The following is an 18,741-nucleotide window of genomic DNA, read 5'->3' as shown; positions in this document are numbered from 1 at the left end:
TTCCAAAGAAGACCTACATATCATCAACAGACACATGAAAAGATGATCAACATCACTCATTATTAGGGAAATGGAAATCAAAACTGTAGTGAAATATCACCTCACACCTGTCAGAATGGCTAACAACAACACAAGAAACAACAGGTGTTGATGAAGATGTGCAGAAATGGGAACCCTCCTGCACTGTTGTTGTAAATGCAAACAAGTGCAACCACTGTGAAAAACAGTAGGAAGATTCCTCAGAAAGTTAAAAATAGAACTTCCCAATGATCCAGCAATTGTTGTACTCATTATTTACCCAAAGAATACAAAAATACTAATTCCAAAGGATACATGCACCTCAATGTTTATAGCAGCATTATCTATAATAGCCAAATTATAGAATCAGCCCAAGTGTCCATTGACTAAGTGGGTAAGGAAGAGATGGTCTATATCTATATCTATCTATCTATCTATCTATCTATCTATCTATCTATCGGAATATTAGCCAAAAACTAGAATGAAATCTTGCCATTTGCAATGATATGGATGGAGCTAGAGAGTATTATTCTAAGTGTAGTAAGTTAGAGAAAGACAAATACCATATTTCTCTAATATGTGGAATTTAAGCAAAGGAGAAAAGTGGGGGCAACCCAAAAGCAGCCTCTTGACTATAGAGAACAAAGTGACAGTTCCCAGAAGTCAGTTGGGTGGAGGGATGGATTAAGTGTGTGATAGGGATTAAAGAGTGTACTTGTTTTGATGAGCACCTGGTATTATATGGCAGTGTTGAATCACTGTGTTGAATACCTGAAACTAATATGCTGTATGTTAACTGGAAGTTAAAAGCTTTAAAAAATAATAATTCATTATAATAAGTATAGAATTTTAATTTTTTGTGTCACCATTTCTATATGGCACTAAGAAATGATGCATGTTTAGAAGCATTTTCTTTGCTTCAATTATTTGACTTTCTTTTCAGAGAATTAGTGTGGGCAAACATACAATAATTTTCCTTATTATTTATTTTATTGAATTACATTCATGACAGTAGTGTGGGGATGTCCAGGAGTATGAAACAATTCTCTTTAAAAAACTGCTTTTGGCAAAGTGTAATTTGAACTGTGAAGTTAAGGATTACTTGTTTCTCTAACACTGTGTTTTAGTCAAAACTATACAGATGTAATGAGTGTTGCCTATGTTAGCTTGGAATTTTTACTGGAAGTCATGGCAAAATGGAAAAATACATACTTTTATGTCATTCTCTATGTTAACAGTTTATACAAAGCTACAGTTATGCAGAGCATATGCAGCTTACAGAGCTTAGGACAGCTGGAGAATATAACTCACTATGTATGTCTCTACTTTTATAGGATATCCTGTTAATTTAAAATAGCTTATTTATTGTTAGGTTCATGCTGAATATTGATCATACTCTGACAGCATAGTTTTAAGCTAGAAAACTCAAGGTATTTTTGACATTCATTCAATAGTTTTTGCTTTCAGTTTTTGAATTTTGGTGGTTATTTTTTAATTGGCATCGATTTAATTGTACTGAAGAGTACAATTAAGTGTTTTCCTTCAACTATAAAAACATCTTCCCCATCTCCCTCACTGTGTGCTGGTTTAAAAGATGGCTGTTTTAGACACTTCAGCCTTACTTTGGCATGTTGGTGTATTTGGTTTGCAAAACTCTGAAGTTATTTATGCTTTATGATGTTATGGAAAGAGTATAGACTCTGGAATCAAATAGGTATGTATTCAGATCCTACCTCTGCCATTTGCTAGCTGTGGAATTCTTGGGCAAATTGCTCAACCTCTCAGCCTTACTTTGGCATGTTGGTGTATTTGGTTTGCAAAACTCTGAAGTTATTTATGCTTTATGATGTTATGGAAAGAGTATAGACTCTGGAATCAAATAGGTATGTATTCAGATCCTACCTCTGCCATTTGCTAGCTGTGGAATTCTTGGGCAAATTGCTCAACCTCTCTGTCTCAGTTTTCTTATCTATAAAATGAGATTAAAAGTTGGATTTACCTCACGGTGCTGTTATTGGGATGAATAAAGTAGTACATGGGATTCACAGCACAGAGCAAGTTACATATGTGTCATTTGTTATCAACACAGTGTCTAAGAGGTAGATACTCAACGAACAGTAGGTATTTTCTATAATTATTTATGAAGGTTTTCCCTCACATCTGTGAGAGATCAGAACAGTCCATGTTCCTGAGACTGTAAGTCAGGCACAGATAAACTGCCTTGTGCAAGCAGAATATATACTGAATTTTAATAATGCTACAAGCAAATGGTTTATCAGGAACAAGGGAACTTAATTTTTTTTTTTTTATGGAAATCCGAGATCTTGTTCTGGAGATTATTTTTAAGTCAGCCCAACAAGGTGAGCAAGGAATCTTAAGAAATCTCTGATTTTGATAGACTCTTCAAATGTTTAATTACTAAATGTTATTGTCACTTGGACAACTCTATGTATGTTGTATAGGTAGAGTTTTAAGCATGTAGAATATTGTTTACAGGAAAATGGAATATGTAGAATATGACACAATTTTGCTTTCCTCTAGATTTTTATTTCAAAATCCAGTATAACATCAGTTAGATTTCTTCAGTTTAAGTGGTATTGGAAATGACTTGTTAAAAATAATGCATTTGTGGGGCTCCTGGGTGATGCAGTTCGTTAAAGTGTCTGACTCTTGATTTTGGTTCAGGTCATGATCTCAGGGTCATGAGATCAAGCCTTGTCTTGGGCTCAGCACTGAGTCTGCTTGAATTTCTTTCTCCCTCTCCCTCAACCCCTCCTACTTGTGCTCGCTCTCTCTCTCTCTCTAAAATAAATAAATAAAACCTAAAAATATATATAATGCATTTGTTTATGCAACTTCTTTCTGAGGGAAAGAGATGTGTTTTGTAGATAAATTTATAACTATAGTGTCAACACATTTTATTTAGAATATAAAGGCAAGGCTTATGTTAAAATTTTTTTAATTGTTTAACATGCTTAATTATCAAAACAAATTATTTAAACTGGTTAAATGTTTAAAACTTTAAAATTGTTTTAAAGTAAAAAAAAAACAAATCTGCTTAACTTCCCAGCCTCTTTTGTCTTTTGTTTTCTTTGCCTATAAGAAAAGATATTAATAATTTTAGTGTTCTCATAACTTATAAGCTATATTTTTATTGTAACTTTGTACTTTTTAAACAATATTGACAAAGCTAATGTTTCATGTGATTTTATTTTTTATGGTTATAGCTTATTTAAGTATTCATATGCTTGGAATTTTTTAAAATATAAAGTTGGTTCTCCCTTAAATTTATTTTATTTTATTTTAAAGAAATATGTATAGAGGAGCCAGAACTGTAGTTATTGTTCCTGTAGTGTTATCATTCTCATGGTATTTATTTGACAAAAGTATGATTCATATGCTTTCTGAACTTTGCTATAAAAAGGGAGAAAAGAAAAATATTTTTCTATTTCTTTCTATCCCCAATTCATTTTATTTCAGATGGTTATACCCCCTTTTCATCAACCCCCCCCCCCCCCAGCTTCTTCCTAAGTATATGTAGGTTTCCCTAATGATGATGATTCATTTTAAAAGAAGTTTACGTTAGGCTTGGCAGGGTCAGGTAGAGAAAGTTAAAGCAAAATAGGACCTAGAACACTTGGATCTATTCTTGACATTTTTAATGAGTAAGGAGTTAGTTATTGGTGTGTATGCAAACAAATGGTGCCATAAAATCTACAGTTTCTATTACTAGGGGAACTGATACTTAAGACTGAGAAATATGGTGATTTGTGTATGTTTCAATAATAGATGCTGATTGCAGCGGTCATTTTACAAAGAAACCTTTTTAAAAAACCTTAACTGTAAATTTTGGTCATAGACTATTTATTATCTCTAGTTAGCAACAATTTTATTGGCTTCAGCATTTGAGAATTCCGAGTACATTCTTGATCTCTTTGATTCTTTTTGATAGTTTTGGGGGATTCTCAGGTGTTTTTTTTTTTTTTTTTTTTTTCTGATATGGCTTTTATTCTCTTATCTCTCTATGGAACTGTCTCATATGGCACTATATGTTTCTTAGGTTTTCCACTGGATTCCATATGTCTGTACACTGGTTTCATTCTTTTTTTTTTTTTCCTTTCTTTGTGCATCAGTTTGGATATTTTCTACTAGCCTGTTTACCAGTTCAAGAATCCTCTGTTCTCCTGTGTCTATTCTGTTAAACTTATCTTTTTTATTTTTTTATTTTATTTTTTTAAAAGATTTTACTTATTTATTCATGAGAGACACAGAGAAGGAGAGAGAGAGGCAGAGACACAGGCAGAGGGAGAAGCAGACTCCATGCACAGAGCCTGATGTGGGACTCGATCCTGGGTCTCCAGGATCAGGCCCTGGGCTGAAGGCAGCACTAAACCTCTGAGCCATCAGGGCTGCCTAAACTTATCTTTTTTAATATTTAATTTCAGCATTTATAGTTTTGGGTTCTATCTAACGTAATTGTTTTAATTTTCCTCTCAAATATTATGTGAAAGTCTGTATTGAATTCAGTACTAGCCCCGGCTAAACCTAACTTTGATAGCTATGAGATTGCTCTTATTTTTCTAGAAAAGATTCTAAATGTTCTATGTACTGCAATCATCCATGGTTATAGTTAGAGCCACTTCTTCATTACTGATAGGGTAAATGGTGTTCTTAATCTAGTTTTATTTAGTTTCATATATTCTATCCAAATTCTTGATTTAGGGACACCTGGGTGACTCAGTGGTTTAGTGCCTGCCTTCAGCCCAAGGCATGATCCTGGAGTCTCGGGATCGAGTCCCACGTCGGGCTCCCTGCATGGAGCCTGCTTCTCCCTCTGCCTGTGTCTCTGCCTCTCTGTGTGTGTGTGTGTCTCTCATGAATAAATAAAATCTTAAAAAAACAAACAAATTCTTGATTTAAATTAATAGCAAATGTAATCTGTAGTTATTGAGTCAGTCTTTCAGGAACTATCCTGTGTTTTTTATTTTGGAAAAGAAAGTAAGTATGATGGTTTTTTTCTGCCTTCTAGATTCTAAATCCTTGGGGGAATAGGGGACTTCCTTCTCAAGTTTTTCATTCCATTTCCTAAAACTGTTCCTGACTTGCTAGGCAATGAATGTTTGTTGAATGAATGAGGTGAATTGAATTGAACGAATTGCTGAAATTTCTAATGAAATTATTCAACTCCTTTTTCCTCTGATCCTCCCCACATACCATACCACAGTGACTTTTGTCTAATCAGAAACAAAATTTAGTAGTTGTTTGTTTTTTTTTACTTCTCAAATGGCTCAACTAATAAATTCACATTTATAGTAATACATCTAGCAGTCTTACTAATTCATTGGAGGAAGAAGGGAGAGTGTACAAGACATAGGTAAGGATGGGTTCTCACATTATTTGAGCATAGCTCCTAGTAGGGGAAGGCAAAGAAAGCAATAGCACACATAAAATTAGAGCTGATAAAAAAAATTAGAGCTGTTATGGGCTCAGAATTTTTTCTTTTGATGTAAGTAGGCTGTTCACTAGGAGCTATTCATTATGTTACACAAACTCCTCTAGGTAGGGCACAAAAATTAGAAGAATTTTTCCATTATTAAATAGCAGTTAGGTTAACATTTTTTAGTCTATATGTTAACTCCATCCATTGCTAGGGAGTGAAACCTTCCTATGGATAAATCAAGATGACTTTTTTATTCCTTTTTTGACTCAGCAGCATTTAACACAGTTAACTTCCTCTTTCCCGAGACACTATCCTTTTACCGTTCCCAGTTTTCCTTCTCTCTCTCTGGCACCCTGCTCTCCCCTAAACTGTATTCTCTCAAAATTTATGTTGAAGCCCTAACTCCCACCTGATGGTATTTGGAAATGAGGACTTTGGGAAGTAGTTAGGTATAGGTGAGGTCATGAAAGTATGGTCCTCATGATGAATTAATGCCCTTATTAGAAGAAAACACCAGAGACCTTGCTCTCCCTTTCTCTCCCCCATGTGAGGACATATCAAGAAGGCCACCATCTGCAAGCCAGGAAGAGTGCTTTCACCAGACTCCAGCTATCCAGAGCTACAAGAAAATAAATTTCTTTTGTTTAAGCACCTTTGTATATAGTATTTTGTTATGGAGACCTGAGCTGACTAATACATACATCTTTGTAAATTCCTCTACCATTTCTTTTTTCTTTTAAAATTTTAAAAATTGTAATTCCAGTTTAGTTTATATACAGTGTTATGTGTGTTTCAGGTATATAATACGGGATTCAACTCTGCCACTTTGTTTGTTATTTATTTATCTTTCTTCACTCATAGTACACTTTCTTCTACTTACATCATTCTAGATACCATCTTTATGGCAAAGATCCATATTTTTGCCTCCCACCTCTTTCTTGTATGTCTAAACCTCGAGTTGTTTTATTGACACTTCAAATCTAACATTTTCCAGTGACTCAGTGGAGACATTGGTTTAGCAGAGGAATTGATTGTATCCTCTTAATATTATTCATATATATCTACTTACTTTATCCCTGTTGCCATGATATTTGTTTACATAACTCTATATGTTGGATTATAGAGAATTTGTTCTAACTGAATGGCTTCAATATAGATTAAAATTTTTTTTTTTGTATTTTTCTAAGTATACTTTTTAGAGCAGTTTTAGGTTCACAGGAAAATGAGTAGGAAGTACAGAGAGTTCCCATATACCCCTTTTCCCCTACACATATCATCTGTCTACTGTCATCATCCCACATCAGAGAGGTACATTTGTTACAGTTGATAAATTTATATTGACACATCATCACCCAAAGTCCATAGTTTACATTAGGGTTCATTCTTGGTGTAGAACATCCTATGGGTTTTGACTAACATATAATGACATGTTATCCGTCTTTGTAGCATACAGAGTAGTTTCACTGTCCTAAAAATCCTTCATACTCTGCCTGTTTGTCCCTCTCCTACCTTTAACCCCTAACAACCACTAATCCTTTTATTGTCTCCATAGTTTTACCTTATCCAGAATGTTACATAGTTAGAATTATGCAATATGTAGCCCTTTCAGATTGGCTTCTTTCACTTGGTAATAGGCATTTAGGGTCCTGCATTCTTTTCATGGCCCCTAGCTTTTTTTTTTTTTTTTTTTTGATTACTATTACATTATATGGATGTACCAGTTTATTTCTCCATTCACCTACTGAAGCCCATCTTGGTTGTTTTCAGGTTTTAGCAATTTTAATAAAGCAACTATAAACATCCATGTACAGGTTTTGGTGTAAATGTAAGTTTTTGACTCATTTGGTAAATAGCAAGACTCATGATTGCTAGATGATATGGTACAAATATATTAAGTTTTTTTTTTTTAAAGTTTTTTTTTTAATTTTTTTTTTTTTTTTTTTTTTTTTTTATTCATGATAGGCACACAGTGAGAGAGAGAGAGGCAGAGACACAGGCAGAGGGAGAAGCAGGCTCCATGCACCGGGAGCCTGACGTGGGATTCGATCCCGGATCTCCAGGATCGCGCCCTGGGCCAAAGGCAGGCGCCAAACCGCTGTGCCACCCAGGGATCCCCAAATATATTAAGTTTTTAAAGAAACTTCCAAACTGCCTTCCAAAGGAGCTATACCATTTTGTAATCCCATCAGCAGTGAATGAGAGTTCTTGGTTTTCGATATCTTCATCGGCATTTGGTGGTGTCCGTATTTTGGGTTGTGTCTATTTTAATAGGTGTATAGTGGCATCTCATTTTCGTTTTAATTTGCAGTTCCCTAATGACATGATGTTAAGCATCTTTTCATGTTTATTGCCATCTGTGTAACTCTGGTGAAGTGTCTGTTCAGGTCTTTTGTCTACTTTTTAATTTGGCTTCTCAATCTTTTTTTAAAGAGTTCTTTTTATATTTTGGATATCAGTCCTTTATGAGACATGTCTTCTGCAAATATTTTACCCCAGATTCTGGCTTGTTTTCTCATTCCTTTGATAGTGTCTTTTGCAGAGCAGATGTTTTTAATCATGCCTTGGTGTTTTGTCTAAAAAGTCATCAACATAGCAAGATCATTTAGATTTTCTTTTCTGTTACTTTCCAGGACTTTTATAGTTTTGCATTTTGTATTTAGGTCTGTATTCCAGTTTAAGCTACTTTTTGTGAGGAGTATTAGGTCTGCGTTTAGATTCTTTTTTGCACAGGTTTGTCCAATTCTAGCAGTATTTGTTGACAAGAGTTTTTTGTTAATGCTTTTTTATTTTCTATAAAGACAGTCATTTCACCTGCAAACAAATACAGTTTTATTTATTCCTTCCCAATCTATATACCATTTCTTGCCTTTTCTTGTCTAGCTATTGCACTAGCTCAGACTTGTAGTACATATTTGAAAAATAATGATAAGAGGGAATATCTTAGCCTCATTCCTGATATTAATGGGAAAGTGTTTTTTCTCAGCGTTAAGTATGGTGTTACAGGGTTTTTTTGTAGTTTTTTTTTTTTTTTTCCATCAAGTTGAGGAAGTTCTCTTTATTATTAGTTAGCGGAGTCTGTATCATGACTGGGTGTTGAATATTTTTATTTTTTTTGTTGAAGTATAGTTGACATACAATGTTATATTAGCTTCAGGTGTACAGCACAGTGATTCCACAAGTTTTATACATTATGCTGTACTCACCACAAGTGTAGCTACTATCTGTCATCATACAATGTTATTGTAATACCATTGACTATATTCCCTGTTGTACCTTTCATTCCTATTACTTATTCATCCCATAACTAGAAGCTCACTCTCTTCACCCACTCTCCTTCATGCATTTCTCCTTCTGCATGACCTCCTCCTCTTTGGCAACCATCAATTTATTCTTTGTATTTTGAGGTCTGCTTCTGCTTTTTATTTGTTTTATTTTTAGATTCCACACATCAATCATACGGTATTTGTCTTTCTTTGACTTGTTTAATATACCTTCTGGGGAGTCCATCCATGTTGTCACAAATGGCAGGATCTTTCTTTTTTCATGACTGCATAACATTCTGGGGTGTGTGTGTGTGTGTGTGTGTGTCACTTATGTTGCTTCCATATCTTGGCTGTTGTAAATAATGCTATAATAGACATAGAAGTGCATATATATTTTCAAATTAGTCTTCTCATTTCCTTTGGATACCTAGTAGTGGAATTACTGGAACTAGATCAAATGGTATTTCTATTTTTAATTTTTTGAGGGACCTTTATACTGTTTTTCACAGTGGCTATACCAATTTACACTCCCATCCACAGTGCACACAATGTTTCCTTTTTATCAGTATCCTCACCAATACTTGTTCTTTCTTCTGTTTTTAATTTTAGCCATTCTGAAAAGTGGAAGGTGATATCTCACCGTGGTTTTGATTTGCATTTCCCTCATGATTAGTGATGTTGAGCATCTTTTCATATTTCTGTTGGCAATCTGTATGTCTTTGGAAAAATGTCTATTTAGGTCCTCCGCTCATTTTTTTAATTGAATTATTTGTGTTTTTTTGGTGTTGAGTGTTATGAATTCTTTGTATATTTTGGATATAACCACTTATCAGCAATATCATTTGTACATATCTTAATTTCACTCAGTATCATTTGCAAATATGAACTCCCATTCAATTTCCTTTTCATGTGTCGGTAGTTTCCTTCACTGTGCAAAAGCTTTTTATTTTGATGTAATCCCAATAGTTTATTTTCACTTTTATTTCCCTTGCCTTAAGAGATATACCTAGAAAAATGTTGCTATGGCCAACATCAAAGAAATTACCACCTGTGTTTATTTTGTTTTTCTAAGAGTTTTATGGTTTTAGGTCTTACATTAAGATCTTTAATCTGTTTTTAGTTTATTTTTGTGTATAGTATAAGAAAGGGATCATTTCATTCTTTTGAATGTTGCTGTCTAGTTTTCCCAACACCATTTATTGAACAGACTGTCTTTTTCCATTGTATATGCTTGCCTCCTCAGTCATAGATCACTTGACTATATAAACATGGTTTTGTTTTGTTTTTAATTCATGAAAGAGAGAGGCAGACACAAAGGTAGAGGGAGAAGCAGGCTCCCTGCAAAGAGCTCGAGACAGGACTTGATCCCAGTACCCCAGGATCATGACCCGAACCAAAGGCAAATACTCAGCCACTCAGCCACCCAGGTACCCCTAAACATGGGTTTATTTCTGGGCTTTTTATTCTATTCTATTGGTTTATGTGTCTGTCTTTGTGCCCGTACCATGTTGTGTTGATTCCAACAGCTTTGTAGTATATCTTAAAATCTGGAATTGTGATATCTCTAGCTTCATTCTTCCTTCTTAAGGTTTCTTTGGCTATTTAGGGTTTGTGTGGTTCCACACAAATTTTAGGATTATTTGTTCTAACTCTGTGAAAAATGCTATTGGTACTTTGATAGCAATTGTATTAAATCTGTAGATTGCTTTGGGTAGTATGGACATTATAACAATATTTTTTTTTCCAATCCATGAGTAAAATACCTTTCTATTTGTGTTGTCTTTAATTTCTTTCATCAGTGTTTTATATTTTTCAGAGTACAAGTCTTTCATCTCCTTAATTAAGTTTATTTCTAGGTATTTTATTCTTTTTGATGTAATTCTAAATGGAATTATTTCTCTTTCTACTACTTTGTTATTAGTGTATAGAAATTCAACCAATTTCTGTATATTTTGTATCCTGCAATTTTACTTGAATTCATTTATTCTAATAGTTTTTGATGAAATCTTTAGGGTTTTCTATATATAGTAACATGTCATATGCAGATAAGGACAGTTGAACTTCTTCCTTATTAATATGGATGCCTTTTATTTCTTTTTCTTGTGGATTGCTGTGGCTACGACCTTCAGTACTATATTGAATAAAAGTGGCAAGGGTGGACATCCTTGTCTTGTTCCTAATCTTAGAGGAAAACCCCTTAGTTTTTTGCTATTGAGTATGATGTTAGCTGTGGGCTTTTCATATATGGTTTTTATTATTTTGAGGTATATTCCTTCTAAACCCACTTGGTATAGAGTTTTTATTATGCACAGACTAGGTGTTGGATTTTGTTAAATGCTTTTTCTACATCTGTTGATATGATTATAGGATTTATTTTTCTTTTAGCCTGGTGATATGATAGATTACATTTATTGATATTTTGAATGTTGAACCAGTGATCTGTATGTGGGATAAATTCCACTTCATTACAGTGAACAAATTTTTTTACGCATCATTGAATTATATACATTATTATACTTTGTTGAATTCAGTTTGTTAATATTTTGTATACCTGTCTTCAATTTTCTTGTAATGCCTTTGTCTGGTTTTGGTATTAGGATAATGGTGCTCTCATAGAATGACTTAGCAAGTATTCTCTTTAATTCTATCTTCTAGTAGAAATTGTAGAGAATTGATAAATTTTTTTCCGTAAATGATTATTAGAATTTACTATAAACCCATCTGAGTCTGATGCTTTCTGTTGCTTTCTGTTTAGATTATTAATTCTTGAGTTATTTAATTTATATAGGCCTATTCAGATTATCTGTTTTTTCTTGTGTCAGTTTTGGCAGAGTGTCATTTCATCTAGATTATCAAGTATGTGACCATAAAAGTTTTCTTGTATTATATTTCATAATTTAGTTGACTCTTGAACAATATAAGGGTTAGGGGTCTGACCCTCTGTGCAGTTAAAAATCTACATATAACATTGACTCCCCCAAAACTTAACTACTAATAGCCTACTATTGACCAAAAGCCTTACTGGTAACAGAAACAGTTGTTCAACTACATACTTTGTATGTGTATTATATACTGTATTCTTACAATAATGTAGAGAAAAGATAATATTAAGAAAATTATAAGAAAGAGAACATACATTTAAAAGTACTGTAACATATTTATCAAAAAAGAAATCTGCACATAAATGGACCTGTGCAGTTCAAACCCATATTTTAATGGGCAACTGTAAACCCATTATTAAACTTTTAAGGTCCATGGGACCTGTAGTGATTTCCCTTTTTTTCATTTCTGATATTAGTAATCTGTGTCTTCTCTTGTTTTTCTTAGTTATCCTTGCTATAAGCTTATCATTTTTATTGATCTTTTCCAAGAATGACCTCTTGCTTTTGCTGGTTTTTCTCTATTGACTTCCTGTTATCAATTTTATTTCTGCCCTAATTTTCCTATGTTTTTCTTGTATTTACTTTGGATTTAATTTGCTCTACTTTTTTTAGTTTCCTGAGGTGTAGATGCTTAGAATTATTGATTTTAAATCTTTCTTTTTTCTAATATATGCATTCAATGCTATAAATTTCTCCGTAAGCACTACTTTTATTACATTCCACAGATTTTGATTATTGTATTTTCATTTTCATTTGGTCTAAACTAATGAAACTTTTTATTTCTGTTGAGATTTCTTCTTCAATCTATGTATTATTTGAAAGTGTATTTTTTAACCTCCATGTGTTTTGTAATTTTCCAAATATCTTTCTGCTACTGATTTCTAGTTTAACTTAACTGTAGTCTGATAGCAGATGCTGTATGATTTCTGTTCTTTATGATTTGTTAAGGTAGATTTTATGGCCTCAATGTTGAGACAAATATGTATTCTGCTGTTGTTGGATGAAGTGGTATTTGAATAGCAATTATATCTAGTTGGTTGATGGTGCTGTTAAGTTCAACTGTGTTCTTACTGATTTCCTGTTTGATAGATCTATCCTTTCTGATGGAGGGGTGTTCAAATTTCCAACTATATGAATGTATTCACCTCTTTCTCCTTTTCTATCAATTTTTGCCTCACATATTTTAACAACCTACTTTTAGGTGATGCATATTAAAGATTGTTAATGTCCTCTTGGAGTATTGACCTCTTTATCATTATGTAATGCCTCTCTTCATTCATGATAAATTCTCTTGACCTGAAATCTGCTTTGTCTGAAATTAATATAGCTACTCCAGCTTTATTTTGATTAGCGTTAGAATTGTACATCTTTTTCCATCCCTTCTACTCTCTTTGTATTTAAAGTGGATTTTTTTTGTCAACAACATATAGTTGGATCTTGTTCTTTGATCCCCTACCACAAATGTCTTAACTGGTGTGTTTTAGACCATTGACGTTTTAAATGATTATTGATATAGTTGCATTAATACCACCATATTTGTTACTGTCTTCTATTCCTTGTTCTTTGTTACTATTTTTGTCTTTGAGTATTTTTTTTTGCCTTTTCTGATTTTAATTGAGCATTTTTTGATTACATTTTCTCTCCTTTCTTGGTATATGAAATATATATTTCCATTTTTTCTCCTCTTTTCAGTGGTTACCCTGGAATTTGCAATATACATTTACAACTAATCTGCATTCACTTTCAGATAACACTGTTCTGCTTCACAGATAATACAACTATTTTATGATAACAAAAATTTGAATTTCTCCCTTTAGTCCCTTGTATCATTTCTGTCATTCATTTTGCTTATACATATGCTATGGTCATTGAATACATTGTTATTTGTTATTACTATTATTTTTAGACAAACTATTATTTGTTAGATCAATTAAGAGTAAGAAAGTTGAAATTTTTATTTTACCTTCACTTATTCCTCTTTAGTGCTCTTTCTTTTTATAGATTCAAGTTTCAACCTAAATCGTTTCCTTTTCCTGGAACAACTTTTTGAGATTTATTTATTTCAGAGAGAAACAGAGAGGGTACAAGTAGGGGAGGTACAGTGGGAGAGAGAATCTCCAGCACACTTCCCACTGAGTGCGGATTCCCATGTGGGGCTCAGTCTCACTACCCTGAGATCATGACCTGAGCCAAAATCAGGAGTCTGACACTTAACCAACTGAGCTACCCAGATGCCCCTCCTGGAACAACTTTTTAAAACATTTTTTGCAAAACAGTTCCATTAACAAATTCCCTCAGGTTTTTGTTTTTTTTTGAGAAAGTCTTTATTTCTCCTTCATCTCTGAAAGATAATATCACAGAATACAGAAATTTAGGTAGGTGATTTTTCTTTCTCAGCACTTTAAATATTTCACTCTACTCTCCCTTATTGCATGGTTTCTGGGGAGCTATCTTAGGTGAACAGTTTTATTCCTTTGAATTTATTCCTTCTTTCAAGATTTGTGTGTTTGTTTGTTTTGTCTTTGTTTCTTGTAGTCTGAATATGATATGCCTGGATGTAGATTTTTGCCAGTTATCTACTTGATGTTCTCTGTGCTTCCCGGATCTGTAGTTTGGTGTCAGACATTAATTTGGGGAAATTCTCAATTATTATTGCTTCAACTGTTCTTCTATTCATACTTGTATCTCCTTCTGGTATTTCAGTTGTACATATATTACATCTTTTATAGTTTCCATAATTTTTGGAAATTCTTTTGTTTTTGTTTGTTTTTTTTTTTCCTTCAGTCTTTTTTTCTCTTTGCTTTTTCATTTTGGAAGTTTTTATTAATAATTAAGCTCAGGAAGTTTTTCCTCAGCCAAGTCTAGTCTAACAAGCCCATCAAAGGTATTCTTTATTTCTGTTACAGTGTCAGATGCTTATAGCATTATGTAGGAGTCCTTAGAGCTTTTGCTAACAGTGTTTCTATCCGACAGTTAAACTCTCATGTGGAAAAGTTATATTGCGGAGGATTTTTCAAAGGTACATAATCAAATTTTTCAAAATGTTCAAAGTTTATTCTTAGAATCAGATTAGCAAATCCATGCACCTGCCAATTAGTTACTTGCAAGAATTAGTGCTAGCCAAAATAAATCTCAGGGGCTTCTTGGGTATTCCTTGGTCCCAAACTTTTTAGACATTGGGAAGGACAATTTAATTTAACAAATTGACTGTGATTTTTATAATAACCTCATGTGTGTTTGATTGATGAAAGTTAGAGGTTACTCTCCTATGTATACACTACATCAGGTTTTTGAACTTGTAATGCATGTTAAGATCTATATTCTGTTATTTAGAAATCCTAATTATCTAATTAAATATGTTACATGATGATTATACTAAGGTATACTTGCTCTGTCACTGATGACAAAGATATGAAGTGTGTACCTTCTATCCTGTTTTCCTTTTCTCCCTCTCACCCCATGTATCTGATTGAGTTTATATGTTTAATACACTTACAGTGCTATTATACTCTGTAATTGTCTACTCGGGTGTTTATTACATATTTCTCAATTCTGAATAGTTCTTAGTAAATCTCAGCTGGTGCTAATGAGAATTGTTACTTGTGGGGCCTTGATTATTTCATAGAAGGGTTTTGTTCATTAGTAAGACTTGTTGAATTTCCTTATTAATAATTAGTATTCAGTTTTGTTTTGGACTTTGGGGCAAAGAAAATGTGATTAAATTACAGTAGGTCTAGTAGTAGCTTTGTATGGGTATATTAACAAAAGGAACATAATAACTTTCTTTGCCTGTTTCTCCAGATATGGGGATTATGATCACTACCTGCCTGCTAATGTGCTTAAAATATTTATTTTTAAAAATATCAAGATATATCAGAAATATCCCATTTGTTGTGGGTAAAGAATGTAGCTTTTTTTGTTTAATATAGTCTTTAAACTTCTCCCCAATGTGAAGAATGGGTTTTTGTTTTAGTTTCTTTATTCCCAATTCCTGTCAATAAACTTGCCATATAAAATGTAAGTATTAATGAAATTATACAATTTTCTATGTATTTGATGAACTACTTTAAATAATCCTATATATTTCATTATTGGAGAGAAAATGAGCATAGTTGTCAATGGAGGAAAAGAAATTATTTGAATAATGTTAGTTTTAGGTTATGATAATTCAACAAGTAATGAATTTTGAAGCAAGCATTGTATATTTTGAAACAAACATAATTTTTCGTGTTATAGAATATACAGTCTTTTAAAAGTAATAAAGTACTTGGGGATAAAGAATTTTAAAACTATATTTTTAAAATTTAGTTCTTCAGGTGCTGGAAATGTTGCTGACCGTGTTCTGGCTCAGCTCTTAACGGAAATGGATGGCATTGAACAGTTAAAGGATGTGACAATTTTAGCAGCTACTAACCGCCCAGATAGGATAGACAAGGTAAGAAAGACAGTAGTGTGAATATTGTAAAATCAAGAACTGGGTCATTTGATTGTACTAGGTTGTTGTTTTTTTTTTTTTTTTTTCCTATCAAATTGCCTTGTAGTCAGTTTTTTATTTAGAAGTTACCAGAAATCTTAAACTAAAGGAAAAGAACAAAGTAAAGCTTCTATATTTTTATTGCTTATGATTTGATATTAATGAAACTATTTTGTAACTCCTTGAATTTCCCCTCCCTTACTGTCACATCAAACTTTCAGGTAGAGAATTGAAGTTTTGAAATTCTTTGTTTATGTCATCTGACTTATTTTTGAGAAGTTTTTAACATTTTCATTCATATTAAGGTAAATTTCCGGCTATTTAATACAGGTTAGATTCAAGTTACTGTCAACAACTTTTTAGAATTCTTGGCCTAGCAGTTGCTTTAGGGTGATGAGGATAGGGGGACAATGGATTTTATCTCTCTTAGAAATAACTTAGGCTACAGCATTATACTAAGCTATGTAGTTGCAAAATTAACCCTTTCAAGCTATTGCTACCACCTAATCTCCCTGCGAGAGTTTTAATAAAGAGAATCCACTAAATTTTAAATGCCTAATTTATATGCAATGTATAATTTTTTCCCAAGGATTTAAATTAAGAGTAAAAATTTTCTCCTGTAGCATGAACCAATTTTTCTTTTTTGTTTACATTATGGCTTCATATGACCTTATGAGCTCCTCCCTCCTTCCCTGTGCACATATACACAGAGTTTCAGTTTTTAAAATCGGATTTAGAAAAAATGATCCTTTCAAAGATATGAAAGGAGTTTTCACGTGGAAAACAAGCTTTACTTTTTTTCAGTTAGGTATTTTACTATAAGATAAAGACATTTTGGTCAAATAAAAGTGAGAAAGCTTTGGACTTTAATAAATTGTTCCTTTTCTGATACAGTGTTTTATAGGAAGATAGTTATGTTCTAAGCACTTATAGAATCTGGGTCCATGCCCCAGGGGTCCAGACCCCTCTGATGTCTATGAAAAGAAACAAAGGACTCTACTTTAAGAAGTATCATGGAAAGTGCTGAAAAAGCCCCTAGAGATTACCTAATCCCACCTTTCACTTTCACAAATAAAAGTGCTAAATCCAGGAAAGAAACCTTTCTCTCCTAGTAAGAATACATTATATTTTTATGACATTTCTTCTGGTTACCCCATGGCTAATGAGCTCTGAAATGTCTTAGGTTTCCTTCTCAACAATGCCTAATCTAATAGTTGACTTCTTTGGTTTGTTGATAGAGTGTGTCCTCAATGTTAAATACATTTCTTGAAACAGGACTTTTGGATTTACAGTAAACTTCTCTGGGTTCATCTAAATCAAGCTATCTGACTCCACCTGATTGGTGCTTGTATTACTTTTCTCTTGCTGTGTTACAGATTACCTCAAATTTAGCAGTTTTATACAACACTCATTTTTTAGTATTTCTGTAGGGCATGGCACAACAGAGTTATCTGTTCCAGAGGCTCACTACAGGCTGAAAACAAGGTGTTGGCTGGACTATATTGTTGTCAGGAGCTAGTATTCCTTTTCTAAGCTCACATGATTGGGGCAGAATTTATTTCTTGTGATTATAGGCCTAAGGACTGAATTTCCTTACTGGCTGTCAACTGGGAGCTACTGTCAGCTCCTAGAGACCACCCACATGTCCTCTTCCATTTTCAAAGAAAGCAATGAGAATTGCCATCATATTTAATCCCTCTTGTGCTTTAAACTTCTATTGCCAGGAAAAGCCCAATGTCTTTTTTAGTCTTACCTAATCAACAAAGGAGTATCTCTCCACCTTCATGTCAGCTGATTCAGGACCTTAATTACATTTGCAAAAGCTCCTCACAGCAGGGCCTAAATTAGAATTTGATTTAATCACTGCGAAAAGGTGTGGGTCCATGTAGGGGACCAGAATCTTGTGACTGTACTAGAAGTCTTCCTACCACAGTACTTGTCAGGTTCTCCCTGGTCCTATCTGAATTCTGTTTCAAGTCCAAAGAATGACTTCTAACTTTCTCAGAGATCAGCTTTTTTTTTTTTTTTTTTTTTTAAGATTTTATTTATTTATTCCTGAGAGACACACACAGAGAGAGAGGCAAAGACATAAAGGGAGAAGCACTCCTCACAGGGAGACCGATGTGGGATTCGGTCCCCAGATCAGGATCACGCCCTGAGCCAAAGGCAGATGCCCAACCGCTGAGCCACTCAGGCTTCCCTCTCAGAGACCAGCTTACCCTTGCCTGTCATATAATTGGCTATGAACCAGCTCCTTTGAAATGTTCTTGTTCTGTGGAATCTGCTGGTTTCTCAGATGCAGCATTTCTTTGCCTTGCCTTGTCCAGATATATCTTTCTTCAAATTATAATCTCTCTTGAAACAGAAAAGGATAAATAAATTTTAACTCCTTTTGTAAAGGATACATTTTTTCATGTTCTTTATATGTGTAACACTTTATAGGTTTGTTACTTAACAGTGGAATTATTGATTTATAATCTGTTTTGCTTACTTTTCCCCCTGTAAGACCTAAATTGAACCGTAACTGCTGTGTTTTACAGTAGATGTAATTTATGCTAGTTTTTCCAACGCCTAGTATAATAGACCTTGAGAAATTTTAAAGATAAATGTAGAGATTAGAAGTTATTCTTGGGCCATTATTAGGTTTGGGACCTTTTTTAAAGC

The 18,741-nt window shown here is 33.5% G+C and overlaps 1 protein-coding gene across 6 annotated transcripts in view; it reads left to right on the top strand.

The window, feature by feature from the left end:
- Positions 1 to 18,741, top strand: part of SPATA5 (spermatogenesis associated 5) — a 351,116-nt gene that overhangs the window by 101,280 nt on the left and 231,095 nt on the right. For all 6 annotated transcript variants that reach the window (XR_003125408.3, XM_025420546.3, XM_025420547.3 and 3 more), the window contains exon 14: positions 15,912 to 16,038. Coding sequence is in view for 5 of the 6 variants with exons in the window: in XM_025420546.3 (XP_025276331.1) it covers positions 15,912 to 16,038 (127 nt within the window). In the remaining variant the exon portion in view is untranslated. The remainder of the gene's footprint in view (positions 1 to 15,911; positions 16,039 to 18,741) is intronic.

Source organism: Canis lupus, chromosome 19, assembly GCF_003254725.2.
Source record: "Canis lupus dingo isolate Sandy chromosome 19, ASM325472v2, whole genome shotgun sequence".
In the NCBI taxonomy this organism is placed as follows: Eukaryota; Metazoa; Chordata; class Mammalia; order Carnivora; family Canidae; genus Canis; species Canis lupus.
Note: the sequence above shows the minus strand (reverse complement) of the source record. Positions and strands in the feature narration are given on the sequence as shown.